Raw genomic sequence first — 26417 nt, forward strand, 5'->3', positions numbered from 1 at the left:
AGGTGTGGAAGAGGGGAAGGCTAGAGTGAGAAGCTCTGAGCGAGGGCATCCCAGCACACCTCTAGCCCATCCTGCACCTCGCCCCTCTCCAGGGTCCTGCCTTTCAGATGGTGTCCATTCTCAGCCTCCAGATCCCAAAAGTGCCCCACCCACTGCCTGTCATTTCAATCATCCCCACCCTCAGAGAGAGTTAAAGGTACGAGGAGAATCATTAAGATCATGCTAGTTCACTAGTATCCAACAGAACTTTCTGCAATGGTGGAAATGTTCTGTTCTGTGCGGTCCAGTATGGCAGCCTCTAGACATATATGGCTACTGAGCACTTGAGATGTGGCTGTGTGACTGAAGAACTGAATTTAAAATTTTGATTTTAATTAATTAATTAATTGAAAGTTTTTATTTATTTATTCATTTAAGTAATCTCTACACCCAAAGTGAGCTCAAGAGTCGCATGCTTTTCCAACTGAGCCAGCCAGGCACCCCAATTTTAGTTAATTTAAATTTATTTTATTATTTTTAAGATTTTATTTATTTTTTTAAAGATTTATTTATTTATTTGAGAGAGCGAGAATGAGAGAGAGTACATGAGAGGGGGGAGGGTCAGAGGGAGAAGCAGGCTCCTCGCTGAGCAGGGAGCCCGATGCGGGACTCGATCCCGGGACTCCAGGATCATGACCTGAGCCGAAGGCAGTTGCTTAACCAACTGAGCCACCCAGGCACCCTATTTATTTTTTTAGATAGAGCACGTATGCGTGTGCACGTGCGCAAGAGCAGGGGGGCCAGGAGCAGAGGGCGAGGGAGAGAGAGAATCCCAAGCAGACTCTGCTGAGCACAGAGCCCAACATGGGGCTCAGTCTCACAACCCTGAGATCATGACCTGAGCCAAAATCAAGAGTCAGAAGCTTAACTGACAGTCACACAAGGACCCTGTTAATTTAAATTTAAATAATCACACAGTGGGGCACTTGGGTGGCTCACTCAGTCAATTGAGCATCCACTCTTGGTTCCAGCTCAGGTCATGATCTTGGAGTTGTGGGACTGAGCCCCATATCGGGCTCGGTGCTCTGCACTCAGCCTGGAGTCCACTTGTCCCTCTCCCTCCCCCTCTGCTCTTCCCCCTGCTCATGTGAGCCCCCGCACTCAAGTTCTCTCTCTCTCTCAAATAAATAAAAATTGTAAAAAAACCCCCCAAACTTTAAAAAAATAGTCACAAAGAGCTCATGGTTACCATAAAGGACAGCATAGTATTCAGTGTAAAGGGTTAATCTTATATATAGGGAAACTGAGCCCAGAGAGGAACAAAGTCGAAGACTCTTTAGCAACACGACCAAGGTACCTGTGTTTTATTCCCTGGGCTGTGAAGCTGATGCCAACTATGACCTGAGGGTTTCTTCCTATCATCAATTCCCATATGGTGTTCTGCAGAGTGGTCGTCCAATATACCCCTGGACTACAATACACCCTCTGTTTGAGGGCAGGGCCCCCTCACTCCTGCCACAGCCCTCACCCATATCAGCATGGGCTTCATACAATATCTAGTACTAGTCCTGAGCGACTAGTGCTGAGCACTTGCTCTGTGCCCAGGACGTCCCGTGCAGCACCTCTCTTAATGTTCTCGCCAACGTGATGAGGTAGATAGAATATAATCTGCCCTGAGAAGTTGGGTAACATAACTAGTAACTGAAGGAGCTGGGATTTGAACCCCGGCCGTCAGGTGTCTGAGCCACGCCAGTCCCACCGGGCCGTGCAGTCTCACTGAGGGCAACATTGCTGCAGGGGGCCTCCCGTGGGAGGTGGAGCAACTCGACTCTAATGCCCAGCTTCGTTGCTCCCGCTTTGACAAGGCTACAGATGATGGAGAGCGGCAGGAAGTCAGGCAGGAAGTTTTATTCTTAACAGTAAGAACTTAAATTGCGAGAGAAAATCCACAGTTGCCAGATACTTTTCATGTATGTCATTTCATTTGATCACCGATTATTTTACAAATGAGAAAATTGAGCCCCCACTAGATTAAGCAGCTTGCCCAGGGTGACTCAGTTAGTAAGCGGCAGAGGGGGGCCTTGAGCCCGGGTTTCCTGGCAGAGACTATCCTCTGCAGCCAGTCGAGAGCAGGGGAGGGAACACCACCCAGAGGGGCAGGTGGTAGAATAAATGTAACTGATGTCTACTGGATCCTGCACTGGAGATAGAAGGGGGCACCTGGGTGGCTCACTCAGTTAAGTGTCTGCCTTCGGCTCAGGTCATGATCCCAGGGTCCTGGGATCGAGCCCTGCATTGGGCTCCCTGCTCATCAGGGAGCCTGCTTCTCCCTCTCCCTCTGCCTGCCGCTCTGCCTACTTGTGATTCCTCTCTCTCTCTGGGTCAAGTAAATAAATAAAATCTTAAAAAAAAAAAAAAAAGATCCTATTTCTTAACCCTTAGGCATTCTTCTTCTATTTATTTTTCTGAAATGATTGCTTTACAGCCCCCTTTCTTCTCTGAGCACAGACATGAATCTGGAATCAGGGATTCCAACCCTTTCTGTTTGAGTCTCAGTTCCATGAGGGCAGTGTTCTTGTCGGACCTTCTGCTGTATCTCTGGGGCTGAGCAAAAGTCCTGGCCCATTACAGGGGTTCAATAAACATTAGCTGAAGTAGTGAGTGAATGAATGAATAAAAGGAGTAGGAGTTGAGACCTAGGAAATGTGGGTCACTTGTCCAGCTCTCATTCATCTCATCTCTCTCTCTCTTTTTTTTTAAGATTTTATTTATTTGAGAGAGAGAGAGTTTGCGAGCAAGTGCATAAACGCAAGAGCAGGGAGGAGGAGCAGAGGGAGAAGAGTGGAGGGAGAGGGAGATACAGACTCCCCGCTAAGCAAGGAGCCTGATCCAGCACTCAGATCCCAGGACCCTGGGATCATGACCTGAGCTGAAGGCAGACGCTTAACCGACTGAACCACGCAGGCACCTCTCATCCATCTCATCTCTAATCCTCATGCTCAACAGAGGTATTAGGTAAGGGTCAGGTGACCCGGGTTTGAATCCCAATTCCTCCTCTCATTAGGCTTTGGCTTTGAGCAAGTCATTTGATCTTTCTAAACCCGAGTTTTCCTCTTTTGCACAACTGACTTAATAACAGAAGCCACTTCAACTGGTCATCGGAATGATGAGAAAAGACATGTAGAAATGTTAGCACATTAATGGGATACTTAGCAGAGGCTGAATAAGGATTATGCTCCTGATTTACAAGATCGTAGTGAGGGCTAGAGGAAGTAAGTGACGTGAAAGTACCTTGTAAATCATTTATTATTAATGTAAATTCCTCGTATTCTGAAGGGAATGGAGGGCAGGGCAATGTCTATTAAAGGGGCAAGGAGAAAGGGCTGAAGACAGAGGGCATATTTGAGCTGTGCTTGCTAAAAGAAAGCCTCCTCTTCATCCCCCTCAGCCAGGGACTGACTAGCTTCCTGGCCCAGAGGCTTAGCCACTCAAGAACCACTTGGAGAATTTGGAGAAAGCCCAGGAAGTGGCAGAGAGCCAGCATTTAAAGAGACAGCAAACAGGAACCATGAAGAGAGCTGGAAGCAAAGGAATTAGGCACTAGAAGAGAAGAAGCCTAAGGGAGAGGACCATGGATCTCCCTTTCCACTGGGGACAACCGTTGACATCAGGACGAACTTATTCTGAAAGTGAAGCATGAGCATAGTGGAGGAAAGGAGACTTGTGGACTGTTCTTCCTCCTGAGAGATACAGCATTACGGAGGAGACTCCTGTCTTATCTGGGCAGGAAACTGCTGCTCCCCTTCCCAGGGGTGGAATGAGATGAAGATGCTTCCACAGGGGCTGGGGTAGGCATGGGCTCAGCCTTCCCTGAGTTGGGCAGAAGGTGGCTTGTCTCTGGACCTTTCTAAGGTCCCCCTCCTCGCCCATGCCCAGTGCCTCTCCACCCTAGCCCTCTTACCGCTATCTGAGGGCTCATAGCGGTCGATGAGTTCCAGAGCAAGGTCAGAAGCTCGCTCTCCTTCTTTCTGCTCCTCTTGGAGGAAATCCACAAATTCCAGCAGGGTCAACTTCTGCCCATCGGCCGAAAAGTTTTCAAACAGCTCTTGCACCTCAGTACGTTTAGTCAGCGCCTGATAGAACTCTACAAACTCTTTTCCCTCCAGAGTCCCGGACTCGGATGTGTCTGCTGCCTGCAAGCAAGGGTTTAGAGGATGGTGGAAAAATCCTTTTAAGAGCACATTGTGGGGGCGCCTGGGTGGCTCAGTCAGTTAAGCGACTGCCTTCGGCTCAGGTCATGATCCTGAGAGTCCCTGGATCGAGTCCCGCATCGGGCTCCCTGCTCGGCGAGGAGCCTGCTTCTCCCTCTGACCCTCCCCCCTCTCATGTGCTCTCTCTCTCTCATTCTCTCTGTCTGAAATAAAATAAATAAATAAATAAATAAATAAATAATCTAAAAAAAAAAAAAAAAAGAGCACATTGTGGGCGCCTGGGTGGCTCAGTCGTTAAGCGTCTGCCTTCGGCTCAGGTCATGATCCCAGGCTCCTCGGATCGAGTCCCACATCCGGCTCCCTGCTCAGCGGGAAGCCTGCTTCTCCCTCTCCCACTCCCCCTGCTTGTGTTCCTGCTCTCGCTATGTCTCTTTCTGTCAAATAAATAAATAAAATCTTTAAAAGAAAAAAAAAAGAGCACATTGTATGGCCTTGACCCGTCCTGTAAGGGCAATCTTGCCGACAGGTGGATACAAACATCTTTCTGCAAAATTCTCCCAGAACTCCTGACACTTTGTGTTCATAGAAGCCGCTTTGGTAAGTAAAAAGCAAAATGGCAGCCGTACCGTTTGCTACTGGAGAAAAATTTCAATCAGAAAGGGTTAAATGCCCCAACAAGTGCCTAAAAGTTTAAAAGATCCCTCCTCCTATTTTATTCACATTCCAGTTGGACTTTTCCATTGTTACTAGGCACGGGGGAAGTTCTGGCCATGAACAGAGAGGTCCTTGAGGTCTGACACAGTATCGAATGGTTGTTTGCCCTTCATAAGACTATGAATCGTCTTTCTAAGAAGACTGAAGGGTGAGAACCATGCCTTACACTTTCCATCGAGCCTGGCATAGTGGTAGGGCATATAGGAGAGATTCAACAAAGAGTGATGCTGGGTAGGGTCAGGTACATCTGGCCATGTGAGAACATGGACTTGGCTGGCTTCTGAAAATCCTTCCCCAAAACACTCACTTGGAAAAGCTGGAAGGCATATTCTTGGTCCATTTCCACATTCATCAGGTGCAGTAACCGCTGGACTTCGTGGAAACTCATCCGACCATCCTGGTTCCTGTCTCCACGCTGGAACCAGTCACTCAGCCATCCAGGTGTGAGTTAAGGCAAAAGCACTGTGTGTGTTTGTGTGTGCAGATGTGTATGCATGTTCATCCACTGACATCGTCTCCCCTATCTCCTCCCTGCCAATGCATTTTCCATATTAGCTTCCAGAATAATCTCCCCCCGAGCACCAATCTGTCTTGTCCCTGCATGGCTCAGGTGCCTGCAGGGTCCTCCCTGTTGCTTGCAGAAAGAAGCCCAAATTTTTTAACGTAGATTGAAGGTCTTCACCCCCACGATCTGGCCCCCACGCAGCCTTCTCAACACACCTCTGTCCTCCCTGTACTTTAGCCAGACTCTCCCTCCTGCTCTTCAATGTCCTATCTCTGAGACTTTTCTCATGCTGTTCCCTCAGGCAGGAGAGCCTTCTGCCTCCTTTCTTTATGTTCAAGTTCTACTCCTTTTCAAGGCTCAGCTCAAATTCAACTTCCTCCCTGATGTTTTTCTCAGAACTCTCTCAGCTAGAATTAAATATTTCTCCTTCCTTTGAACACCCACAAATAATTGCAGTCCCATAACACTTCTAGGGTACTTAGATGATTTACACAATTCCATTTTCTCCACCGACTAAAACAATGCCTGAGTCTCATTAATCTTTGTACCTCTAAAGCCTGGCACAGTGCCTGATACCTTCTGCTCCATAGATGGTGAATGAATGAACAAACGAACAAATGAATGAACGACCTGGCATGGAAAGTGAATACAATCTAGGAAACCTGAATGAGTCAACACCACGAAGTTCTGCTTCCCAGTCCTACAGTAGCTAATGCCACTGGGATCTTCTGTTCAGCTCTCAAGATCAGCACCTTGTTTGGTCCTTTGCCTCGCACCATCCCTCCCACCAGTCCTGAAGGGCCTGATTTCTGCCTACTCTCTGCCTGGTTATGTCTTTGTCATCCCAAGTCTCCATTACACCATCAATATCCTCTGCCTCACAGTGGCCTGAGCTGTCCTTGCCCACCCCATCTGGACTCTTAGGCCTCCCTAGCGCAGGATGCCAACCCCCCCACCCACAACCCTGTCTCTAGCCCTGCAGCATCTGGCTCCTTCAGTGACCCCTGGCCCCACCTCTGACTCCATCCTGCTGATACTGGTCCAGCCGCTCCTGTTCGTCCATGCCGGTAACAAAGTCCACCAAAACCTGGAGCCCCTGCATCCATATCTTGGCCTCCTCGACGCTGTTGGCCACCAGGTCCAGGTTGGAGCGGCGGCCGTGGAAGACGATGGTGAAGCCCTGCTCCAGGGGGAGCTCCTCTGCCAGGCTCCGCAGCAGCTCGGACTCGTGGCCCTCCCGCACCGTCTCCACATCAGAGATAGAGACTACCAGAGAGGAAACAGGGGGGTGCAGGGGGAAGAGAGTCCGCCGAGTTGCAGGAGCGAAGGGTCAGGGACCCTTTAAGGAGCCATAGGGAGGAGGAACCCCAACCTCCCTCCGCAGGATGAAACCCCCAAAGATTGGGTAGGGGGAGATGCAGACCCCTGGGATTCAGGATTCCCCATGAGTCGCTGCCATGTTCAGAGGCAGCATGCCAAGGGGCCCAGGCTGGGAGCAGCAAGACCTGGCTTCGGGCCACTGGCTGGCAGTGGGACACAGACCAAAATGACTTAACCCCTCAGTACCCTCGTCTGAAATAGGGGATAGTCCCTTCTATGGCCAGTCCACATGGTGACCACTGGCGGGGCTGACGGAATGGAAACACACTTAAAGGTAGAAGCGGTTACACCAAAGCATGATATGTCCAAGTTCAATTTCCCCGTTCCAGGTTTGAGGGCCTCCTCTTTCCAGGTGTCTAAGAAAGCACCAGAGAAATTCTTCCACCCCCTTCCCTCAGCTGGGGGTGCTGTGGATCGTGAGCTTTGATTATGTCTCTAAAGCGGACTCTCTCAGATGTGTCCTGTGATCACATTTTGGAGGGGTCATAAAGCGCAGGATGCACACTGTTGTGCTGCATTTGTGATATTTAAAAATATGCATCATAGTGGCTAATTTGTGAAATGCATCCTGGCTTCAGGTGTCACGCTAGGTGCTTTGTACATTAACTTACTGAGTCTCTGTAACAACCTGCTAGCAGGTACTATTCAATCCCCATTTTGCAGATGAGGAAACTGAAGCTTAATGTAACTTGTCCAAAGCCACTCAGCTAGAAAGTGGCAGAGCCAGGGCTTTGATCCGGGCAGTCTGATGCGTGAGATCATGCTCTCACTATAATAATAATAAATATAACCTAGGATTTATTGAGCCTTATTATGTGCCAGGGCACTCCTAAGCCTTTTACGTGCAGTATCTGATACACTGTAGGACCCTGTTCCCTCCCCTGCTCTCAAGCACCTGGGCTCTTCAGAGTCCGATCCCCCCACCACACCCACGCCTAGCCATCCACGTGACTCACAGGTGGGCTTGGCAGTGCCTCCCGCCTGCCGGGCATGCCAGACTGTCATGCCATCATCCTGAAGTCTGAAGTATCTCAGTTTCTTCCAGCTTTTGGACCTCACCTTGCGCATCAGCATGCCCTTCTGCATCAGCAGCAAGTCTTGATTGATGGGCAGCCCTGGGCCAGGAGAAGAAGGGGCTGGCTGGGTAGCCGGCGGGAAGGGTAGAGGGCCCAGGAGGAGCTCTTGAACAGGGGTCCAGACTCCTCCCCACCTCCCCATTCCTGGGCTGTCTCCCGAAAGCCTCCTCTCCTGCTGGGGTACTCACGGCCTTGCATCAGAGACACCATCACCCACCGGTCCGCCAGCTGGTGCCAGTCACCTGGAGGAGCACAGAGGAACAAAAGGCTCTGGGTTAACACTGGTGATCTTAGAATAACAGATCAGAGGAGGAAGAGAAGGAAACGCGTGCGTCCTGACGGCCCACGATGTTCCAGGCACTTCATCTACGTAGTCTTTAGCTCTTTTTTACTTTTCGTTTGAGTTTGATGAATTTGAGGCTTAGAGAGGCTAAGAAACTTGCACCAAATCACATAAGGATTCAGAATTTAGAGCCAAATATGTCTGATTCCACAGCATCTGCTGTTTCCCATAGCCGTCGCCAGAGAGGACTAGACCGGGGCTTTCAGCCCAACACCCCAGAGTCACACCCTTCAGCTCCTCATTATTAAGGACCACCATCTTGCTGGCTGCCCCCTTTCAGAACCTGGAATCTCTCTATATCCTAGCCTTCTCTTCTCCAGGGGGAATCACCCCAGCTGCTCTATCTTGGGAGCCCTCCCCATGGTCCCGGGCAGGCCCCCCAGCTCCCAAGGGGCCAAGGCAGAATGCTACTTTTGCCTCTTCGGGGACACTTAGTACCATACTTGCTACATAAACCACATTCTTCTGCCTTCCCGTGGTAAAGCACACTTTACTTGTCATAAAGGTTATTCCCAACAGCTTAACGGACCAGGTGAGTTACGTAGTCTTAGAAATGCATTTTCAAGTTTTCTTTGCCTCCTGAAAAAGAGAGCCCTCTTTAAGATGCGTGCTAATTTAGGATCTGGTTAAGTTGTCCTAGTAGGTAAGAACAAACTTCTCTTGAAAAGAACCAGAAGAGGGGCAGCCTGGGTGGCTTAGTCGGTTAAGCGTCTGCCTTCGCCTCAGGTCATGATCCTGGAGTCCTGGGACTGAGACCCGGGTTGGGCTCCTTGCTCAGTAGGGCGTCTGCTTCTCCCTCTCCTTCTGCCTGCCCCTCCCCCTGCTTGTGCGTGCGCTCTCTCTCTCATAAATAAATAAATAAATAAATAAATAAATAAATAACTTAAAAAAAAAAGTCAGAAGACTTGATATGTAGCCACATTGATTCTAGCTCAGCCCCTCTAAGAAATTCTCAACTCTTGACCAAATCATTCTGGAACTGGCAAAGCCCAAGAAACATAGAGCTCAAAGCTTTGCAAAAGCAAAGGAACTGCACTTGAATAGAAATGCTGTGTTTTTTAATTGATAAGTTTAAGTTTTTGACAATGGTGAGCATCTAAAACACGAAAAGCATCTCTAAAGCAATCATTCAGTTGGTGCTCCATTAGAACATGGTGCAGTTCAACTCGCTAGACCTCATCAACGAAAAGCAGAAGTCCAGAAATGATTTGTGACTTGTCTGAGGTCACATAGCATCTCAGTGCCTTCTCTCTCTTTAGCTGGAAGGGCCTATCAAGTCACCCAAGTGTGACTAAATCTTTAGGAAAAATGTAGAGGTCACTGAAAATACAGCTCCCCTGACTGGAGGACCTAGAGAAGGCTTTCTAAAGGAGTAGCAATATGCAGGGCCCCAGAGGGAGAGGGGAAGTTTGGGGAGCCAGACTGTACCTAAGTGGGAAAGATAACTCAAGGCAGCCCTCAGGAGAGACAGAACTCTGCAACAGTTCCAAAACGCAAAGGTTTTGCTGGCTGAGGCTGAATACAGTGAGACTGGGTGAGATCAGAAGAAGCCTCTGGATGGAAGAAGGGACCCAGCGTGCTTCATGAGCGGCAGAAAAGCAGCCCCGCTTGGAATCTAAGGCTCGCAAAAACTGAATGAAGAGTGAAGTAACAGGTCCCTCCTAAATGTCTCAGGTCCCCAGACTCCAGCGGAAGGGAGAAGGCTGGGGTTCTGATCCCCCTTGCCAATATCCTTCCTTACCTCCTCTTTGAATTTCAGCTCCCATGTTTGGGGCATAGGGACCTTGGGATGGGGTGGATCTCGGCCCTGGGAGACGACAGAATGCCCTTTCCTTACACCTGTGTCCAGGAGCTTCACAATCATGTCCTGAAACATGTGCTGGGACACCCCTGTTTTGGAGCCTATCTCCTCTCAAGAAAGCCTTAGAAAATTATTTTATGCATTTTGGTCAAACTCTTCCAACCCCAGGGTTTGGCATGCTCTTCCAATCCTGCTCCCATTCCTGACTCACTATTTTAAACATAGATCCAGGTGACATGTGGCCATATGAGGGCCGATTTCAACTCAGGGAGCCACAGAATGTCAGAGCTGGACTTCATTTTATAGAGAAGGGCTAGAAAGATTAGCTGAACTGCCAGAGTCATTGAATGAATTATGTGGCAGAAGTGGGACCAGAACCATGGTTCCTTGTGACCAGCTCAGAGATCTCACCAAGGCTCTGCCCTTAGAAAGGGTTTTCTCTGGGGGTGCCAGAGAAAGAGTTGCATGTCCAACTCTTGGTTTCGGCTCAGGTCATGATCTCAGAGTTGTGGGATCGAGCCCCGCATCAGGCTCCACACTCAGCACAGAGTCTGCTTGAGATCCTCTCTCTCCCTCTCCCTCTGCGCCACCCCCCCCCGCTCTCTCTCTAAAATAAATAATAAATCTTAAAAAAAAAAAAAAAAAGGAAGGGAAAACCCTTTCTTTCCAAAAGGAAACTCTGGAAGCAGGTTAGAGCAGGGCTAAGAAGCAACAAGGGACATGGATGCTTTGTCTCCCCACTTTTGTCATTCTTTGCCCCCACCATGTCCCACTTAATAGCCTTTCTTTTCTTTCTTCCCATTTCTCTCCTCTCCCCATCCTGGTGCCTTCCTTCTCCTTTCGCCCAGCTCACTCTTCTCTTCTGATCCCCTCTGCCTCCCTACTTGCTCACTTGCCAACCTCTCTGTGCTTTCCTCTCCTTATCCTTCTCCCCACCCCTTCTCCCCTCACCTCTTCCTCTTTTTCTTTCTCCTCTAATTCCCAATAGGTCGGGTTCTCGTCCCCTGTGGGGATTTTGACCCTGGGGTCCAGGAGGGAAGAGGACACTCAGGAGCACACCCTTCCACTCAGCCTCGCTTCCCCCGTATCCTAGGAGACTGACTGAACACACTGCTCAGAGAATGCGACTTGGAACCCAGGTGTTCTAGGTCTTGGTGTTGCCTCTGGCTTCTGAAGGTAGGATGGGAAGGATATCACAGCTGATGCAGGTGCAGTGAGGAGAGAAGGAACAAAGGATTGGGAGTGGGAGCAGGACTAAGAGGTGAGGAGCAGAGGATGAAGACTGAGAGTAAGAGATTGAGTCCTCACTGTTCACACCTAGATGCGAATGTGGAGATCCTCGAGGACACAGATAATTACCTCTATAATATCGATGAGAGGATAAAGACACAAAATAAGGTGGGAAGTGGCCAGGGCTGCCTGGTAAGATTTGGTCCTCAACTTACAGGTGGCTATAAGAGATGGACTTTGGCAGAGTTGCCAAAGGTGCCAAAAGCATTACAGTGAAATTTGGGGTGTCTCAGAGCTCTCTGAGGGGCAGGAAGAAAGAGAATCATTATGTCTACTCTCTTGCTTCTGAGCAGGATTATTGGGTGACTTCATTCATAGAAAGAGGACAGAATGGCTCTGGTCATAGGGAGCCTTCAGAATGTTAAAGCTTGAAGACTCTTTTTCTTTTTCTTTTTTTTTTTAAGATTTTATTTCTTTGACAGAGAGAGACACAGCGAGAGAGTGAACACAAGCAGGGGGAGTGGGAGAGGGAGGAGCAGCCTTCCCGCCGAGCAGGGAGCCCGATGCGGGGCTCGATGCGGGGCTCGATCCCAGGACCCTGGGATCATGACCTGAGCTGAAGGCAGACGCTTAACGACTGAGCCACCCAGGCGCCCCGACTCTTTCTTTCATAACTCATCCAATCCAGAGGTTCCTGGCTATACTGATATCCCTAGGTCAAATAGCGATTCCTTAGCCCCACCCAAAAGGATGGAGCTCAGGAATATTTAAAAAAGAACCCCTACTACACAAGCAAGTCTGGGAAACCCTAAATTCCTACCACAGATCAGGAAGCTGCTGTCCAAAGTCACATAGCTGGTTAGTGGCAAAATCAGGACTAGAAGCAGGTGCTCTTCCCAGCACAGCCCTTGGGCATGCCAACAAACTGCCCTAGCCCATGGAGCAGGCTGAGAACAAGTATAGAGCTCAAACCCGGGCTCTTTCTAAGGAAATCTCATAACTCTATTGTTTCTATGATCTTCCCTGGGTCTTCGGTAATCCTCAACATTCTGCTAATGAATCTATCCTACTCCAATTCTCTCTCTTCCCTTACTAGGATGGGGCTCACTTCTGAGTGGTAGCTAAGAGGTCCCCATGTAAGGGGTGACTGCCACAGCCAGGAGGAAAGCTGCAAATCAAAGTGCTAGAGAGAACCAGGAGGTGGGAGCCTTGCAGACGTGTTAGGGCTAAGGAGTCCGGGGTACAATTTAATCAGGGGGGACAGGCATTTGGCGGACAGAGTTAGGGACTCAGGCAGGGCAGAGCTTGGGGCAGAGGCTGGTCAGAGCCTCCGGGCCCTTACCGTGGGCAGGATAGCGGTCCTGTGTCTGTAAGCTTGTGCGATGCTCTCTCCTGTGGGACGAGGAAACCCAGCTGGGCTCTTGCTCTTCTCTCTCGCTTGCTCACTCACTGGCTTCCTCCCCTTTTCTACCGCAGTTTGCTGCTGTGACTGGCAGACTTGCAGCTAAAGGGAAGGAGTAGGGAGGGGAGAGGTGTGAGCTCTTCCAACTCTTAAAGGCCCAGGACATTGGTCAAAGGGAAGGAGTTTTGGGGGAGGGGTGGTGAGACAAGGATTAAAGGAGGAGGAGCCCGGCTGCCCTTCATCTTGATGCCAGCCCTCATTGACCCCAATCCTGCAGTAGCTCTCCCGGTGAAACCCAAGGAGTGTCTGAGTTGCGTTGCTCCGTGAATCACTCCTTTTCATTCCGCACGGTTTCTCCCTGCATGTCACACAGCTGTCTTTGCCCTGATTTCATCTGGCTCCTTTCCAGGGTGTCTGTTCCACTGGCCGGCTTCTGTGTCTCTGTGTCCTGCCTTGCAGGGCACTCAGTCTAGCTCTGTGGCACAGGGTAAGAAAAAAAGAACCAGGACGGGGAAGGAGGAAGATGAGGAGAAAGGGAGGAGAGGAATGATCCTAGAGGGTAGAGGGAAGGGTTAGTTAGTATCTCTGTATATTTTGGGCACTCGCTAAACACTGAAGGAATGCATACATAAATGCATGAAATAATTCATTTCTTCTTTCTTTACATGTATGCATTCTAGGAACGTTTGGTCAGCACCTCCAATATGCAAGGACACACGTGTGTGTTTATAAAGATGTGTGTAGAGATGATGTGGACTCATGGTATTGTAAGAATCAAGGGCAAAGAGTGGAGCACAAGATTGGAAAGACACCCAGAGGGAAAGAAAGGTGATGAGCTTCTTGCAAGGTGAATGAACAGGTGGCTGTAATAGAAACCGAGACTGAGGAAAAGGGGACCAAGTTAGGAGAGGAATATAGGGGATTGTAAAAGGCTTCATTATGGCCCCATACTACACACTGAGACCAAGACCCAGGGTAGTCTTGGCAATGTCCTGGGCTCACATGTCAGCAGCAGAGACGAATAGTCCCTGGCGCTCTCCCAAACACTGTGAGCTGGGACCTACTTTTGCTCTGCCTTGGAAAGACTGTGGGGTATGGAGATTTCTGGCCCAGTGGGTGGGAGTCAGGCAGCTAAGGGCACAGGGCACAGCCCTGGACTTGGACTTCTGTGGATTCTCTCCAGTGAGGTGTGTTTTAATCTAGGCATAGGGGGAACTAACTATATGAAATGATGCGATTTTAAGTGTGCTGAGGTCTGGCTACCTCTCATGGCTCCCCAAACACCCTTTGAGTGCCTAATATTCTACCATTAGTGATTATTTATAGCTAAACCTTTAGTCCCATTAAAATAAAATCCTCCTAAGTGATTACCATAAATGTCAGGACTGTGGTTACTTTGGGGAGGAGGGAGAGTTGTGATAGGATCGGGCACGTAGCTGGCTTCTGAAATAGCTGGCCAAGTTCTAATTTCTAGTCCTGGGTGCTAACGAGGGTCTTCCCTTTATAACTTATTCAACTATACATTTTCCTTTCTTTTTTTTTTTAAGTAATTTAATTTTTTTTAAAAGATGTTATTTATTTATTTGACAGAGAGAGACACACAGAGAGAGGAAACACAAGTAGGGGGAGTGGCAGAGGGAGAAGCAGGCTTCCCGCTGAGCAGGGAGCCCTATGTGGGACTCAATTCCAGGACCCTGGGATCATGACCTGAGCCAAAGGCAGACGCTTAATGACTGAGCCACCCAGGTGCCCCTTTTTAAGTAATTTTATTTTTATTTTATTTTTTTAAGATTTTATTTATTTGACAGAGAGACACAGCGAGAGAGGGAACACAAGCAGGGGGAGTGGGAGAGGGAGAAGCAGGCTTCCCGCCGAGCAGGGAGCCCGATGTGGGGCTTGATCCCAGGACCCTGGGATCATGACCTGAGCCGAAGGCAGACGCTTAACGACTGAGCCGCCCAGGTGCCCCTAAGTAATTTTTAAAAAGATTTTATTTATTCATTTATTTAGAGAGAGAGCACACAGGAGCAGGGGGAGGGGCAGAAGGAGAGGGAGAGAGAAACTCAAGCAGACCCCATGCTGAGCATGGAGCCTGATGCAGGGCTCGACCTCGAGACCCTGAGATCATGACCCAGGCTGAAATCAAGAGTCGACAGCCCAACCAACTGAGCCACCCAATTGCTCCAATACTTTAGGTAATCTCTACACCAAACGTGGGACTTGAACTTGCAACCTGGAGATCAAGAATCGCATGCTCCACCGACTGAGCCAGCCAGGTACCCCTAACTATACATTTTGTGTAATTTTCTCTATCTGTATTATATTTTACAACAGGAGGGTTTCTGATTTTTGCAACTGGTAATTTCTGAAGTTTTATTGGTTTTCCACCATTCATTAGTTGAGTTTCCATATTCTCCTGAGAGCAGAGTTTTTTGTTTGTGTGTTTGTTTTTTTAATTTACTTATTTAAGTAATTGCTATACCCAATGTGGAGCTTGAACCTGCAACCCTGAGATCAAGAGTCCCATGCTCTTTTGACCTGAGACAGCCAGGCGCCCCTGAGAGCAGGTTTGGATAAAGAAAGAGGAATATGCAGGGAGGGGAGGCTAAAGAGGGAGGCCACTCATGGGGAATAGAAAGATTAAGGGGGCATCAAAATTTAAATGGTGCTGACTTCACGTTTTATTTAATAGAGCCCCTGTCTTCCTCTCCCATTTCTACTCCCCTAACATCATCATGTCCTTAGTTTTCCACGCTTCCCCCTTACATTCCTCACTCCTTCTACACTCCAGGATTATGGACGCTTTGCCTCTACTGCCTCACCTAATTGCTGCCAAACTTCCTTCCCTTCTGCGGGGGGTTCAGTGGGGGTATTATCATTCCTCCTGGGTTTTCTGGGAGAGTTCAGATCTTAAATATTCTTTTTCAGTGTTTTCATAAACATACCAATCCTCCCCAGATCATGCGTCCTGATTTTGGGGGGCAGGCACTAGGGAGACCTTCACAAGGTTAGAATGGCTCCAAAGAGTGACTTAGAAGACATCCCTGCTGCAGGGCGATCCTTAGATCCAGGGAGGGAGCAGACAGACGGGGGTGGGGGTGGGGGGTGGTACAGGAACTGTCCCTGTGGTTTGGTTGTTCTTATTTCCATAATGATCCTGGCCCTCCCCCACTGTTGTCTATTATTAACAGATCCAGAAACTTGATCAGGGCAGCAGCAGCAGAGGGATTTTCTGGGAACCATGCCCAGGAAAGGCCCAGAAGCCCTACATTGAAATGAAGGGGCAGCCGGCAAGGAGGGAGACCTAAACACTGTCCTCTTCCACGGCCACGCAAACCTAGACCTTCCTCCTTATACACAGTGGAGATGCCCTAAATATCTTGCTTCTCGGGACTAGAGAATCAGAGATCAGTTTCCAGTCCATCCAGACAAACTACTCAAACTTCTGAAATACAGCCCATCTTCTTCGTGGTCAAACATGCAGCTCAAAGTATTAAATTCCACTTAAAAAATCATCAATATGAGATCACTTGTGGAATTAAAAGCCAGGATACCTAACTTCGGAAGACCAGAGAATATATAGCCATTCCTCAATTCTGACATTAAAAACAGAAAACTAAGGGGAAGGGGAAAAGGAGGTATAAAATCAAAGAACAAGATGATGGAATTAGAATAAAAAATACAAATGGTGTAATATTCCATACTGAGACAAAACCTTCAGAAAAGGTCATAAAACAAAATACAAGTATGTGCTATTTTAAGAAGCATGTCTACAGAAAGGCATTAAAAAAAATAAACTGCTGCATAAATCTTAACAACAAAGAGGTTGAAAGTTAAAGGAACATATCTGGGAACAGAGACTCCACTTTTGTCCTTATTCAAAATTGCCTTGGCTGTTTTGGCACTTTACATTTCCATACAGATTTTGGAATCCTCTGCTTGTCAATTTCACAGAACTAAACCTGCTGGGATTTTACTTAGAATTGAGTTTAACCTGCAGATCAATTTGAGAACACCGGCATCCTTACAATATTACTTTCTAATCCATGGAGTAGATATATCTTTCATTTCTTTCAAAAATGCTTTGTTGTTGTCAATGTAAAGGTTCTGCATATCTTTCAATGTATCTATTTTGAGCTATTTGATTTCTTATGCTATATTTTTTTATTTTTAAGTAATTCCTACATCAAACATGGGGCTCAAACTCACGACCCCCAGATCAAAGTCACACATTCTTCCGAAAGAGCTAGCCAGGCACCCCGTTGTATTTTTGAAATTCCTTTTTTTTTGTATTTAGAAACACGTAATTGATTTTTTTGCATATTGACTTTGTATTCTGGAACCTTGCTAAATCCATTTCATTCTAAGAGTTTGCATATTCTTTTGGATTATCAATGTACACAGTCATGTTGTCAGCAAAAATATTTTTCCTTTATAATCCTTTTCTTGGTTTATCACACAGGCTTGGACCAGTATAATGATACATGGAGGTGTGGCAGTGGACATCTTTGGCTCAATCTTCATTTCATGGAGGAGGATTTCAGTATTTTTTCATTGAGAGGTTTACTATAGTGTTTTTGTCGATACCTTTTGTTAGATTAAGGATGTGCCCTCCTACTTCTGGTTTTCAAAGTTTTTTTTTTCTCTTAATCATGAATAGGTATTGAATTTTGTAGTGTTCTTTTGTGTATCTACCTAGATTTGATTATTTTTCATGTATTGAATCAATCTTGGTTTTTTACAGTAAACCCAGATTAGGTATGGTGCATTATCAATTTTTTTTTTTGCTAGATCTGATTTGCCTATTTTTTCCAGGAATTTTACATCTACTTTCAAAGGACAGTTCAGCCCCTGGTTTTCCTCTGTGATATCCTTGATGGGTTTTGGTCTTCAAAAGTGAATGGGGACCTGTTCCCTTATTCCATAGTCTCTGGAACTTCATGGAAGATTAGTGTGTAAGACATGAGTGATGTCCCTTTTTCTAACATTTTTTTGGTCTAAGGTCTACTAAGGTTTTATCAATTTTATTGATGCTTTCAAGGGAATGACTTTCTACTTCATTGATTTTCTTTCTTGGACATTTGTTTTCTATTTCATTGACTTTTGATTTTTTTTTTTTTAATTTTCCTCTTTTTTTGAATCTGCTATCCTGTTTCTGGACATAAAAACTTAGATCACTGACTTCAGCCTTTCTTTTTAACATGTGAATTAAAGTGAATTATCACTTTACCTGTATACCAAAGGTTTTGATATGGTGTATCTTATCAATTTTTTTAACTTTGTGATTTCTTCTGTGACCCATGGGTTATTCAGAACTGTACTGCCTGTTTATTTTTAAAGTTAGGGATTTCCAGTTCTCTTTTTCCTAACTTAATCCCCGTGTTCACAGAACAATATTTTAATTTTAAAAAAAATTTTTGAGGCCTGATGGTCCACTATGACCAATTTCAGTAAATGCTTCTGGCGTAATTAAAGAGGATATGCACACTGTTGATTTAGAGTACATTACTCTTTTTGTCAATTAAGTTAGGTTTGTTACTTGTGTTGTTCAACTCATGTCATATTAGTTTTTGAAATAAATGTATTAAAATATTTTTAAAAAAATTAAATTCCACAGCATTCAGGAATTTCATTTCATTCTATGCTTTCCTATTCCAAATGTTTTCTTTGGGCTTCTGACAGCAATACCTGTGTATATCGCCCCACTCCCAACCCCCCTCAGCCTTTGAGCAACAGGAGTAGTGAGCAAAGGAATGCTATATACAGACAGTAAGGAAGGCATGCTCTGAAGTCTACCAGTGCCTCTCCTTGCCCTGTTCCACCACTCAGTCATAGGCCCTCTGATACCTTGGAAAAAAGCTGGAAGCAGAGGTTGGCTCTGTCCCGCTGAGTGCCAGAAACAGGCACGGAAACTCTTGGGATGTGTGCTAAGTCTTGAACCTCAGGAAGAAATGAATATTAAAGTCTGTGATAAAATGTTTCCAGCACTACCTCTTCACTTCAGGTCTCTCCCACACCATACTAAATTCTGGCCATGACAGCCAGGAGTGAGGTTCTGTTTCAGCAAAAGACATTTTATCAGATAAAGGGTACCACCCCAGCCTCCCAAACAGCTCTTATCCAGCAGCAGGACTCTTCCCAAAGGACCTAGCCACAGGGGAACCGTCATTGCCCTCTTGGCAGAACAGTGTGTTTGTGTCCAACAGATGGCAGAGGCAGGAGTGACAAGGATCATGTGACCAGAGTGCCTAGAGATCTCTATATTGACAAAATCAAATCTCCAGTTTAAAGGAAAAATTATTTTTATAAAAACAGAAACAGGTTTTATTTCAATCCTGTTAGGGAGTAAGAGGGATGGAAAACAAAAAAATGAAGGGAGGGGTCTCTTTATACACACATGACATCAGGATCAACTACAAGGAATAGAATAATACCCATTTTCATCCCTCCCCCAACTCCTAGGTGGGGTCCAAGGCCAGCTGAGAATAGATGGAACAGGAATTAAGACACAGTATGGCACAGTAAAATGGCCAACGCACCGAAAGATGGAGAAGAGAATTTCCCAGGGAGCAAGGCCCTGGGTCTCAGCTGCTTCCCCAGTGGAGGGGGAATGAGAAAACTTTGGCTCAGCAGGAAGGCAGTTGGCAAAAATCAGAGATCCCTTAGCTGGACTCTCCAGATCACAAAACTACGGGCTGAGGGAAGTCCAGATGTCTATCCAGTCCGTGGTGTTCTCTGCTTTCTCCAAGACCTCTTCTCTTCAGGCTTGAGACTGAGAGCTCACCTGGTTCTCCTCTTCATCTTGTAAGGCAGGGGAGTAAGTGCTTATTCTACCCTTCCTACATCTAGGCTACTTAATTACTATTTTCTCGGCTCCTGAGACAGAAGCCAACTAACAATGCCGGCCCCCTTTGTGAAAGTCGGCTTGAAAGAGCCCTTGGTTGGCAAATTTGCCTCTGCAGAGGTTTCTCTGAGCTTGCTCCTTACAGACAGAGCCTCCCCAGACTTGCTCGGAGATACCTTCATTTGTGTGAGATGTGGACAGGAAACTTTGTCTCTCTCTAGCATTGGACTAATAATCCCATCTTTGGAGATGGGGATAAGAGAGCGAGCGAGCAGGTGTTGGCAGGGGGAAGGACTGGGGGAAAGCAAGGCAGTTTACATTGTGTTACAGATTCGAATCTCTGGATTGTGAAGAATCATCTAGAGCTCCAAAGAAGGCAGGGGGATTCTCTGACTCAATATGAACAAGTGGAAGTATTTTAGTGGCTACCCTGTAATTCCCACAGACCAACAGGGAATGTGTCCAAAAAAAAAAAAAAAAAAAAAAAAAGATAGCAAAGCAGCAGCGTCAAACCCTCTATCTTAAATCTGAATAAAACGAACTCATTCAGCTAATACCACTTCAAGTACAATCGTGAACACAGATGGCGCTGCGGAAATTCATACTAAAGAATGGGATCAAGTAGCCTGTCATCTTGATCCCAGGCACCTTTAAAAGTCATCCAGAAAATCTCTCTGAGGACTGGAATTGAAGGTGGAGTCCATGCCGCTTTACCTCCCCCAATACAATACCCTTCCAGGACAGCCGGATGGATTAAGACGTCTGTTGAAGTTTAATAAGAGGGACGTGAAAAAGGGAAAAGCACTGAGGTTTGGCAGAGCTAGCAGCTAGAGCCAGAAACAAGGTGAGGGTCCTTGTGGCATCCAGAACTGGGGGCAGAAGGACGGAAAGGGAAGGGAGAGAGGCAGCAGGGTCCTGTCGTCCTTTGGCTTTACCCTTCCCCTGCCTCCCATTCCTCCCCACAGTTCATGCAGCTACTGGCCTGCTAGAGGGGATGCAATGCCCAGACCAACTTTTTATTAAGCTTATGCAGCTAACAGACTTGTAAACAGTGCCAATTGACAAAGTTTTGCTGAGTATTACAGCTGGTGTCCACTAAACACACCTCTCTCTGACATCAAAAACAAAAGACCCAAGTAAACAAATACTGAGAGAGAGGATGAAGAGACACGTCTTGAGTCTTCCAGGAAGGCAAAATAAAAGACCGCCACCCGGCTTGGTCCCAGGCGTTGCGCATGCCTCGCGTGCTAACACGGTCCCGGTCCCGGTCCCGGCCACGGCCCCACCCTGCCCGCAGCCGGTCCGGGTTGGGGAGAATGGCCATCGCGGGCACGCTGCAGACACAGCATTTGCTGGTGTGGACACCCTCCTGGAGCTGTGGTGGCAGGCTGCTGTGTCAGGAGCCCATCTCCTGGGACGAGCGGAGGGAGCCCAGGTCCCAGAGGCAGCCCATTCACCCCAGCGGGGCGACCTTGCCCCTGTTCTCCAGTGCACGTCAGCATTGAGGTTGTCTATTCCTGGTCGGCGGTAAAACCTGAGCTGTTTTCCTCGAGGATTCCCCACCCCCAACTCGGGGGAGTGGTAGAAGGGGACAGGGGAGGGTCACTGAGGGGGCAGGGGGATCCCCCGAGGATCGGTGACCTGGCCCTCTTGCAGGTTCTTCACCAGTTGTGCAAGCCAGCGTTTCGTGGTGGTGTCATCTTTTAGCACCTGGGCGAAGGTCGTGTCCTTCAGCTGGTCAGGGAGGCACTGCCTGAGCGCTTCACGTGCCCTATGTCAGAGACAAACAAGCCAACCGGGGAGACCAGCAAATAAACCCACATCTGGGAGACAGGGAAGAGGCCCTTTCTTAGACATAAATATACAGAATCCCAGGAGTATGAGGTTCAGTCAAGTTATCTTAAGAATCCATAACAATTCTTTAAAACTTGTCTTAGCCATGGGCTCAGAGATCTCCATGATCTGTCATCTGTGAACATTTTCAGGACGATGTCTCAATGTGGAATTCCAAGACACCGCAAAATGGAATGGAATGGTGCAACAGTTGAATTCAAACTGCTTTCTAATTTATTACAGTAAATACTGTCAATATGTTCATGGTAAAAATAGATGGGTTATAGTAACCGGAACATTTCCAAAATCAGTACATGAACAGGGAAAGATGACCTGACTCACAGTATGACAAATTAGTGAACTTTAATTCTAAATTAATATAAACTTGTATCTTTCCAAAAACTACCTCAGTTTCTTTTCTTCCTTTTTTTTTTTTTTTAAGTAAGCTCCATGCCCGATGTGGGGCTCGAACACATGACTCTGAAATCAAGTCATATGCTCTACTGACTGAGCCCACCAGATGCCCCTGCTTCAGTTTTATAGTTAAAATGCTTAATAAGAGATGAGAAGTAAAAACACAAGTATGGTAGCAACATTATCAGATGAACTTTCAAATGTTTCATTTTCTTTAAAAGATGTGCAGTAGAAAGTCAAATCTGAAAACCTCAAAACGGTAAATGTTAATGGTTTATAAAGCTGTTTTAAATAAAGTTACAGCTTTTGTACTCAGACTAGTTTAAAGAAACATATTTTCAAACTGATGAAAACAGGAACCACTGAAGGACAGGACGAATGGTTGAAGAAATAGCTAGGGCTTGAATAACCTCAGTGGCAGAAGGCTGCGTTCACATTAAATTGAGTTATCCCTATTCCTAGGAACATAGAAATTGCCCCATTATGTGGTTTAGCAGAACCTGAGCAAGTGGCTTTCAGCATGAATTATGGATTTACAAAGCAAAAGGTCAAACATTTCTAAAATGCATTATTATCTACAATATATGATTTCTGACAGAAAGATTATGAACATAGGGAGATAAGAAAATTAGCTCAAGAACTTTAGAGGAATCAGAGAACAGAAAATATAATTCAAGCGCCGTCTGGGATCTATTCCTTTCTTAAGAGATCTTTGAAAATATATTTCTCTTTCTGACCACCTGGGGTAGCAACAGAAAGCTCAAACCACAGGAGTAATGTATCATAAGGTTCTCTGGGAACTGTCTGGACTCCCTGGAATGCCAGAGGAGGGCACAGAGTTACAGAGATAAAACTCTGATGGATTTTTTTAAAGTAAGCTCTATGCCCAATGTGGGGCTTGAACTCATGATTCCGAGATCAAGAGTCACACGCTCTACTGACTGAGACAGCCAGGCGCCCCCAAAACTCTGATGGATTTTAAAATTTAGCACTTGAGATTTTAAAAGGATTTAATCAAGTTCTGTCAGACTAATTATTGTTATATCCCTTCTCTACCCTAAAGATACAGGAGCTATGCCATGAAATGGGGCAACTATTCACCCGAGTATTTCCCCAAACTCCTATAAATCCTGGTAAATGTTTACCTGGGATTATCTGAGAGTCGAAGGTAACACCTCACTACGTGCTTCAGCAGACGGGCGGAAGGCTCTTTGGATAGCTGCAGGACCATCTTACCCTGTTTTCCCCCAAAATGGGTCGGGGTAGGAAAAAACACACAAACACAAAATAATCCTAGTTGACATCAGAGATCAGAGATTTTAAGAATCATTATACAAGGTTCCGGGAAGCTGTTCAGTGTCAGCTGCAAAGGGACTAAGCTGTGTGATCAGAAGTAACTATAATGGGAGTGGACGAAAGAACTCACCAAGATCATGGCAACGTGGGAGAAACGCTCGTATGTCTGACATATATATGCCAAACCTGTGTCATCTAAGAGGATCTTCTGGAGGATGAATGTGGCAACCTGGAGTAAAAACAAAAATGGAGTCCAAAACGTTGCTCAGACTTGTCTTCCAATGATCGAGTCATCTTCCGGGAAGAATTGTGAATCAGAAAATGAAGCAGAGACCCTGACAATATGCACAACATAGTCAACAAGATATGCACAGTTTAATCAAAATAATTAGCATTACCATAGTGAATACTTACTATGTGCCAAGATATTTCCTAAAGGCGTAACATGCTTTTTCTTCTCTTTTTTTTTAAAAGATTTTATTTCTTTGACAGAGAGAGAGACACAGCGAGAGAGGAAACACAAGCAGGGGGAGTGGGAGAGGGAGAAGCAGGCTTCCCGCGGAGCAGGGAGCCCGATGCGGGGCTCAGTCCCAGGACCCTGAGATCATGACCTGAGCCGAAGGCAGACGCTTAACTGACTAAGCTACCCAGGTGCCCCACTTTATATTCACAATACACCTATGAGGTAGGTACCACTGTTACTCTCTTTTACATAAAAGGGTAGGTTCTGGGTAATTATCAGATTCTTAAAAATGTAGGTACTTTTTCAGTTATCAAACCCCGGCTATGTGGCAGGCATAACTGCTAATCAGTAACTTGTAAGGTTAGGGTCCCAAGTGACAAAGCCTCTAAGTCGTGGAGTTGAGATCTAAACCTACTTTGAATACAGAGCTTTTTCTCTTTTCCATGGGCCAAGATGAGTTTAGAAATTCAGCTGTGCCTCATCTCTTCCCAATGAGGTAAGTAAAGCTTTTCCTACTCGTGTTGTATATGTGTGTACAATTTATTCATACCTACTCTTTTTTTTTTAAAGTGGGCTCCATGCCCAGTATGGAGCCCAATGCAGGGTCCGAACTCATGACTCTGAGATCAAGACCTGAACTGAGATCGAGAGACAAGTCACTTAACTGACTGAGCCACCCAGGTGCCCCAAGCTTTTCCCACTCTTAAAAGATCTTTAATAATTAAGATTTTTAAGCCTTCCTTCTAACACTATTCCAGCAATAGTAAAGAATACCTCAATTTAAACTCATTAACTCTTGCACAGAAGGGACTAAAAAATACTAGTCTAATTCAAGTCAAATTTTAATGATTCCCTTCCTTGGTTGCTCATTAGAACCAACTGTGGCAATTATTTATTTTATTTTACTATTTTACTTGAGTATAAAATTGTGGTTGGGCTAAATAATGGCCCCCAAAGATATCCAGGCCCCAATAACCAAACTATGTGAATGCTACTCCTATGGCAAAAGGGACTCTGCAAATGTGGTTAAGGATCTTGGGGACAAGGGTGCCTGGCTGGCTCAGTTGGAAGAGCACATGACTCTTGATCCCAGGGTTGTGAGTTCTAGCCCCATGTTCGGTGTAGAGATTACTTCAAATTCAAAAAAAAAAAAAAAAGATCTTGGGGAGATGAATCATTCTGGATTATCCAGGAGGGACTTAAATGTAATTACAAATGTCCTGATAAGAGGGAGGTGGAGGGAGATTTGACCACATAGGAGAAGGCGACATGACAGAGCACAGAGATTTGAACATGTTACACTGCTGGCTTTGAAGATGGAGGAGGGGAGCATGAGCCAAAGAATGTAATTCTTGAAGCTGGAAAAAGCTAAAAAGGGATGCTCCTAGAGGCTCCAGAAGGAATGCTGCCCTACCAACATTCTGACTTTAGCTTGGAGAAACTGATTTACAATTTCTAAGTTGCAGAACTCTAAGAAAATAAATTTGTGTTGTTTTAAGCCACCAGGTTTGTGGTATTTGTTATGGGAGCAAGAGGAAATATACATAGTAAAATGTGTATAGTGCATATATATTTTTACCTATGTACACATTTATGAACCACAACCAGATTAAAATATAAAAGATTTCCAGCACTCCAGGAGATTCCCTTGTGCCTTTTCTCAGTCAATACCCTTCCCTGAGCAGGGCGCCTAGGTCACTCAGCAGGTTAAGTGTCCAACTTTGGCTCAGGTCATGATCTCAGGGTTCTGGGATCGAGCCCCACATCAGGGTCCGTGCTGAGCGGGGAGTCTGTTTCTCTCTCATTCTGTCCCTCCCCGTTTGTGCACGCTCTCTCTCAAATAAATAAATCTTAAAAAAAAAAAAAAACCCTTCCCTGAGAAGTAAACATTACTCAGACTTATCCCCACTAATTGGTTTTGCCTGTTCTTGACTTTCACATCAATGGAGTCATACAGTATGAATTCATGTATGTGCTGGCTTCTTTTGCTCAATATAATCCCTATGAGTGTCATCTATGCCGCCTTTACCCATATTCTTCCTAATTACTGTGGAGTTTATTTTGTGGCTATACTATAATTTATCTTTTATGAATAAGGCTACTGTAAACATTCTTATACATACTGTGATGTACACAAGAACTCATTTCTCTTGGATATATCCAAGAGTGGGACTGCTGGGTCACAGTGTAGGATTATGTTGATAGTGGTTACTGCCAAATAGTCTCCCAAAATAGTTATACCGCACACTCACCTAGGGGGACTTTTTAAAAAACACCAATGTCCAGACTTTACCATCATAGAGAATGATTCAGTAGGTCAGAGATGGGGCCTGGGCATCTCCATTTTTAAAACACTTCACTGGGGTGCCTGGGTGGCTCAGACAGTTGAGTGTCCGACTCTTGATTTCAGCTCAGGTCATGATCTCAGGTTTGTGAGATCAAGCCCCAAGTTGAGCTCTGCACTGGGCATGGAGACTGCTTAAGATTCTTTCCCTCTGCTCCCCCCGGCCCTGGCCGGACACCCACCCTTCCCTTAAAAAATAAAAACAAGGGCGCCTGGGTGGCTCAGTCGTTAAGCGTCTGCCTTCGGCTCAGGTCATGATCTCAGGTTCCTGGGATCGAGTCCCACATCGGGCTCCCTGCTCAGCGGGAAGCCTGCCTCTCCCTCTCCCACTCCCCCTGCTTGTGTTCCCTCTCTTGCTGTGTCTCTCTCTGTCAAATAAATAAATAAAAATCTTAAAAAAAAAAATAAATAAATAAAAACAAAACCAAAAACCACTTCACAGGTTGAGACCCTCTGCTTTACTGAGTACCTATTACAGCAAGGTGTTAGACTAAGTATTGTACATAAAAAGCAAATGTGGTAAGGTTTCTGCTTACATGGAGCAAAGGAAGGTAAGCCAGGAGCTATTCATCATACCAAACA

General features: G+C 46.2%; 2 protein-coding genes across 5 annotated transcripts in view; both read right to left on the minus strand.

The window, feature by feature from the left end:
* PLCD4 (phospholipase C delta 4) overlaps positions 1-14169 on the minus strand; it is a 23181-nt gene extending 9012 nt beyond the window's left edge. For all 3 annotated transcript variants that reach the window (XM_035007126.1, XM_035007125.1, XM_035007127.1), the window contains exons 1-6: positions 12582-14169; positions 8054-8107; positions 7746-7904; positions 6447-6675; positions 5212-5341; positions 3941-4172 (exon numbers count right to left, since the gene is read on the minus strand). In XM_035007126.1, the coding sequence (XP_034863017.1) occupies positions 3941-4172; positions 5212-5341; positions 6447-6675; positions 7746-7904; positions 8054-8075 (772 nt within the window). In that variant the 5' untranslated portion in view covers positions 8076-8107; positions 12582-14169. The remainder of the gene's footprint in view (positions 1-3940; positions 4173-5211; positions 5342-6446; positions 6676-7745; positions 7905-8053; positions 8108-12581) is intronic.
* Positions 14170-18925: 4756 nt separating this feature from the next.
* CNOT9 (CCR4-NOT transcription complex subunit 9) overlaps positions 18926-26417 on the minus strand; it is a 30828-nt gene continuing 23336 nt past the window's right edge. For both annotated transcript variants that reach the window (XM_035007139.1, XM_035007138.1), the window contains 3 exons: positions 23159-23257; positions 22878-22969; positions 18926-21256 (listed from right to left, as the gene is read on the minus strand). In XM_035007139.1, the coding sequence (XP_034863030.1) occupies positions 21088-21256; positions 22878-22969; positions 23159-23257 (360 nt within the window). In that variant the 3' untranslated portion in view covers positions 18926-21087. The remainder of the gene's footprint in view (positions 21257-22877; positions 22970-23158; positions 23258-26417) is intronic.

This window comes from Mirounga leonina, unplaced genomic scaffold (genome assembly GCF_011800145.1).
Source record: "Mirounga leonina isolate KUSES-001 unplaced genomic scaffold, KU_Mleo_1.0 Mir_151, whole genome shotgun sequence".
In the NCBI taxonomy this organism is placed as follows: Eukaryota; Metazoa; Chordata; class Mammalia; order Carnivora; family Phocidae; genus Mirounga; species Mirounga leonina.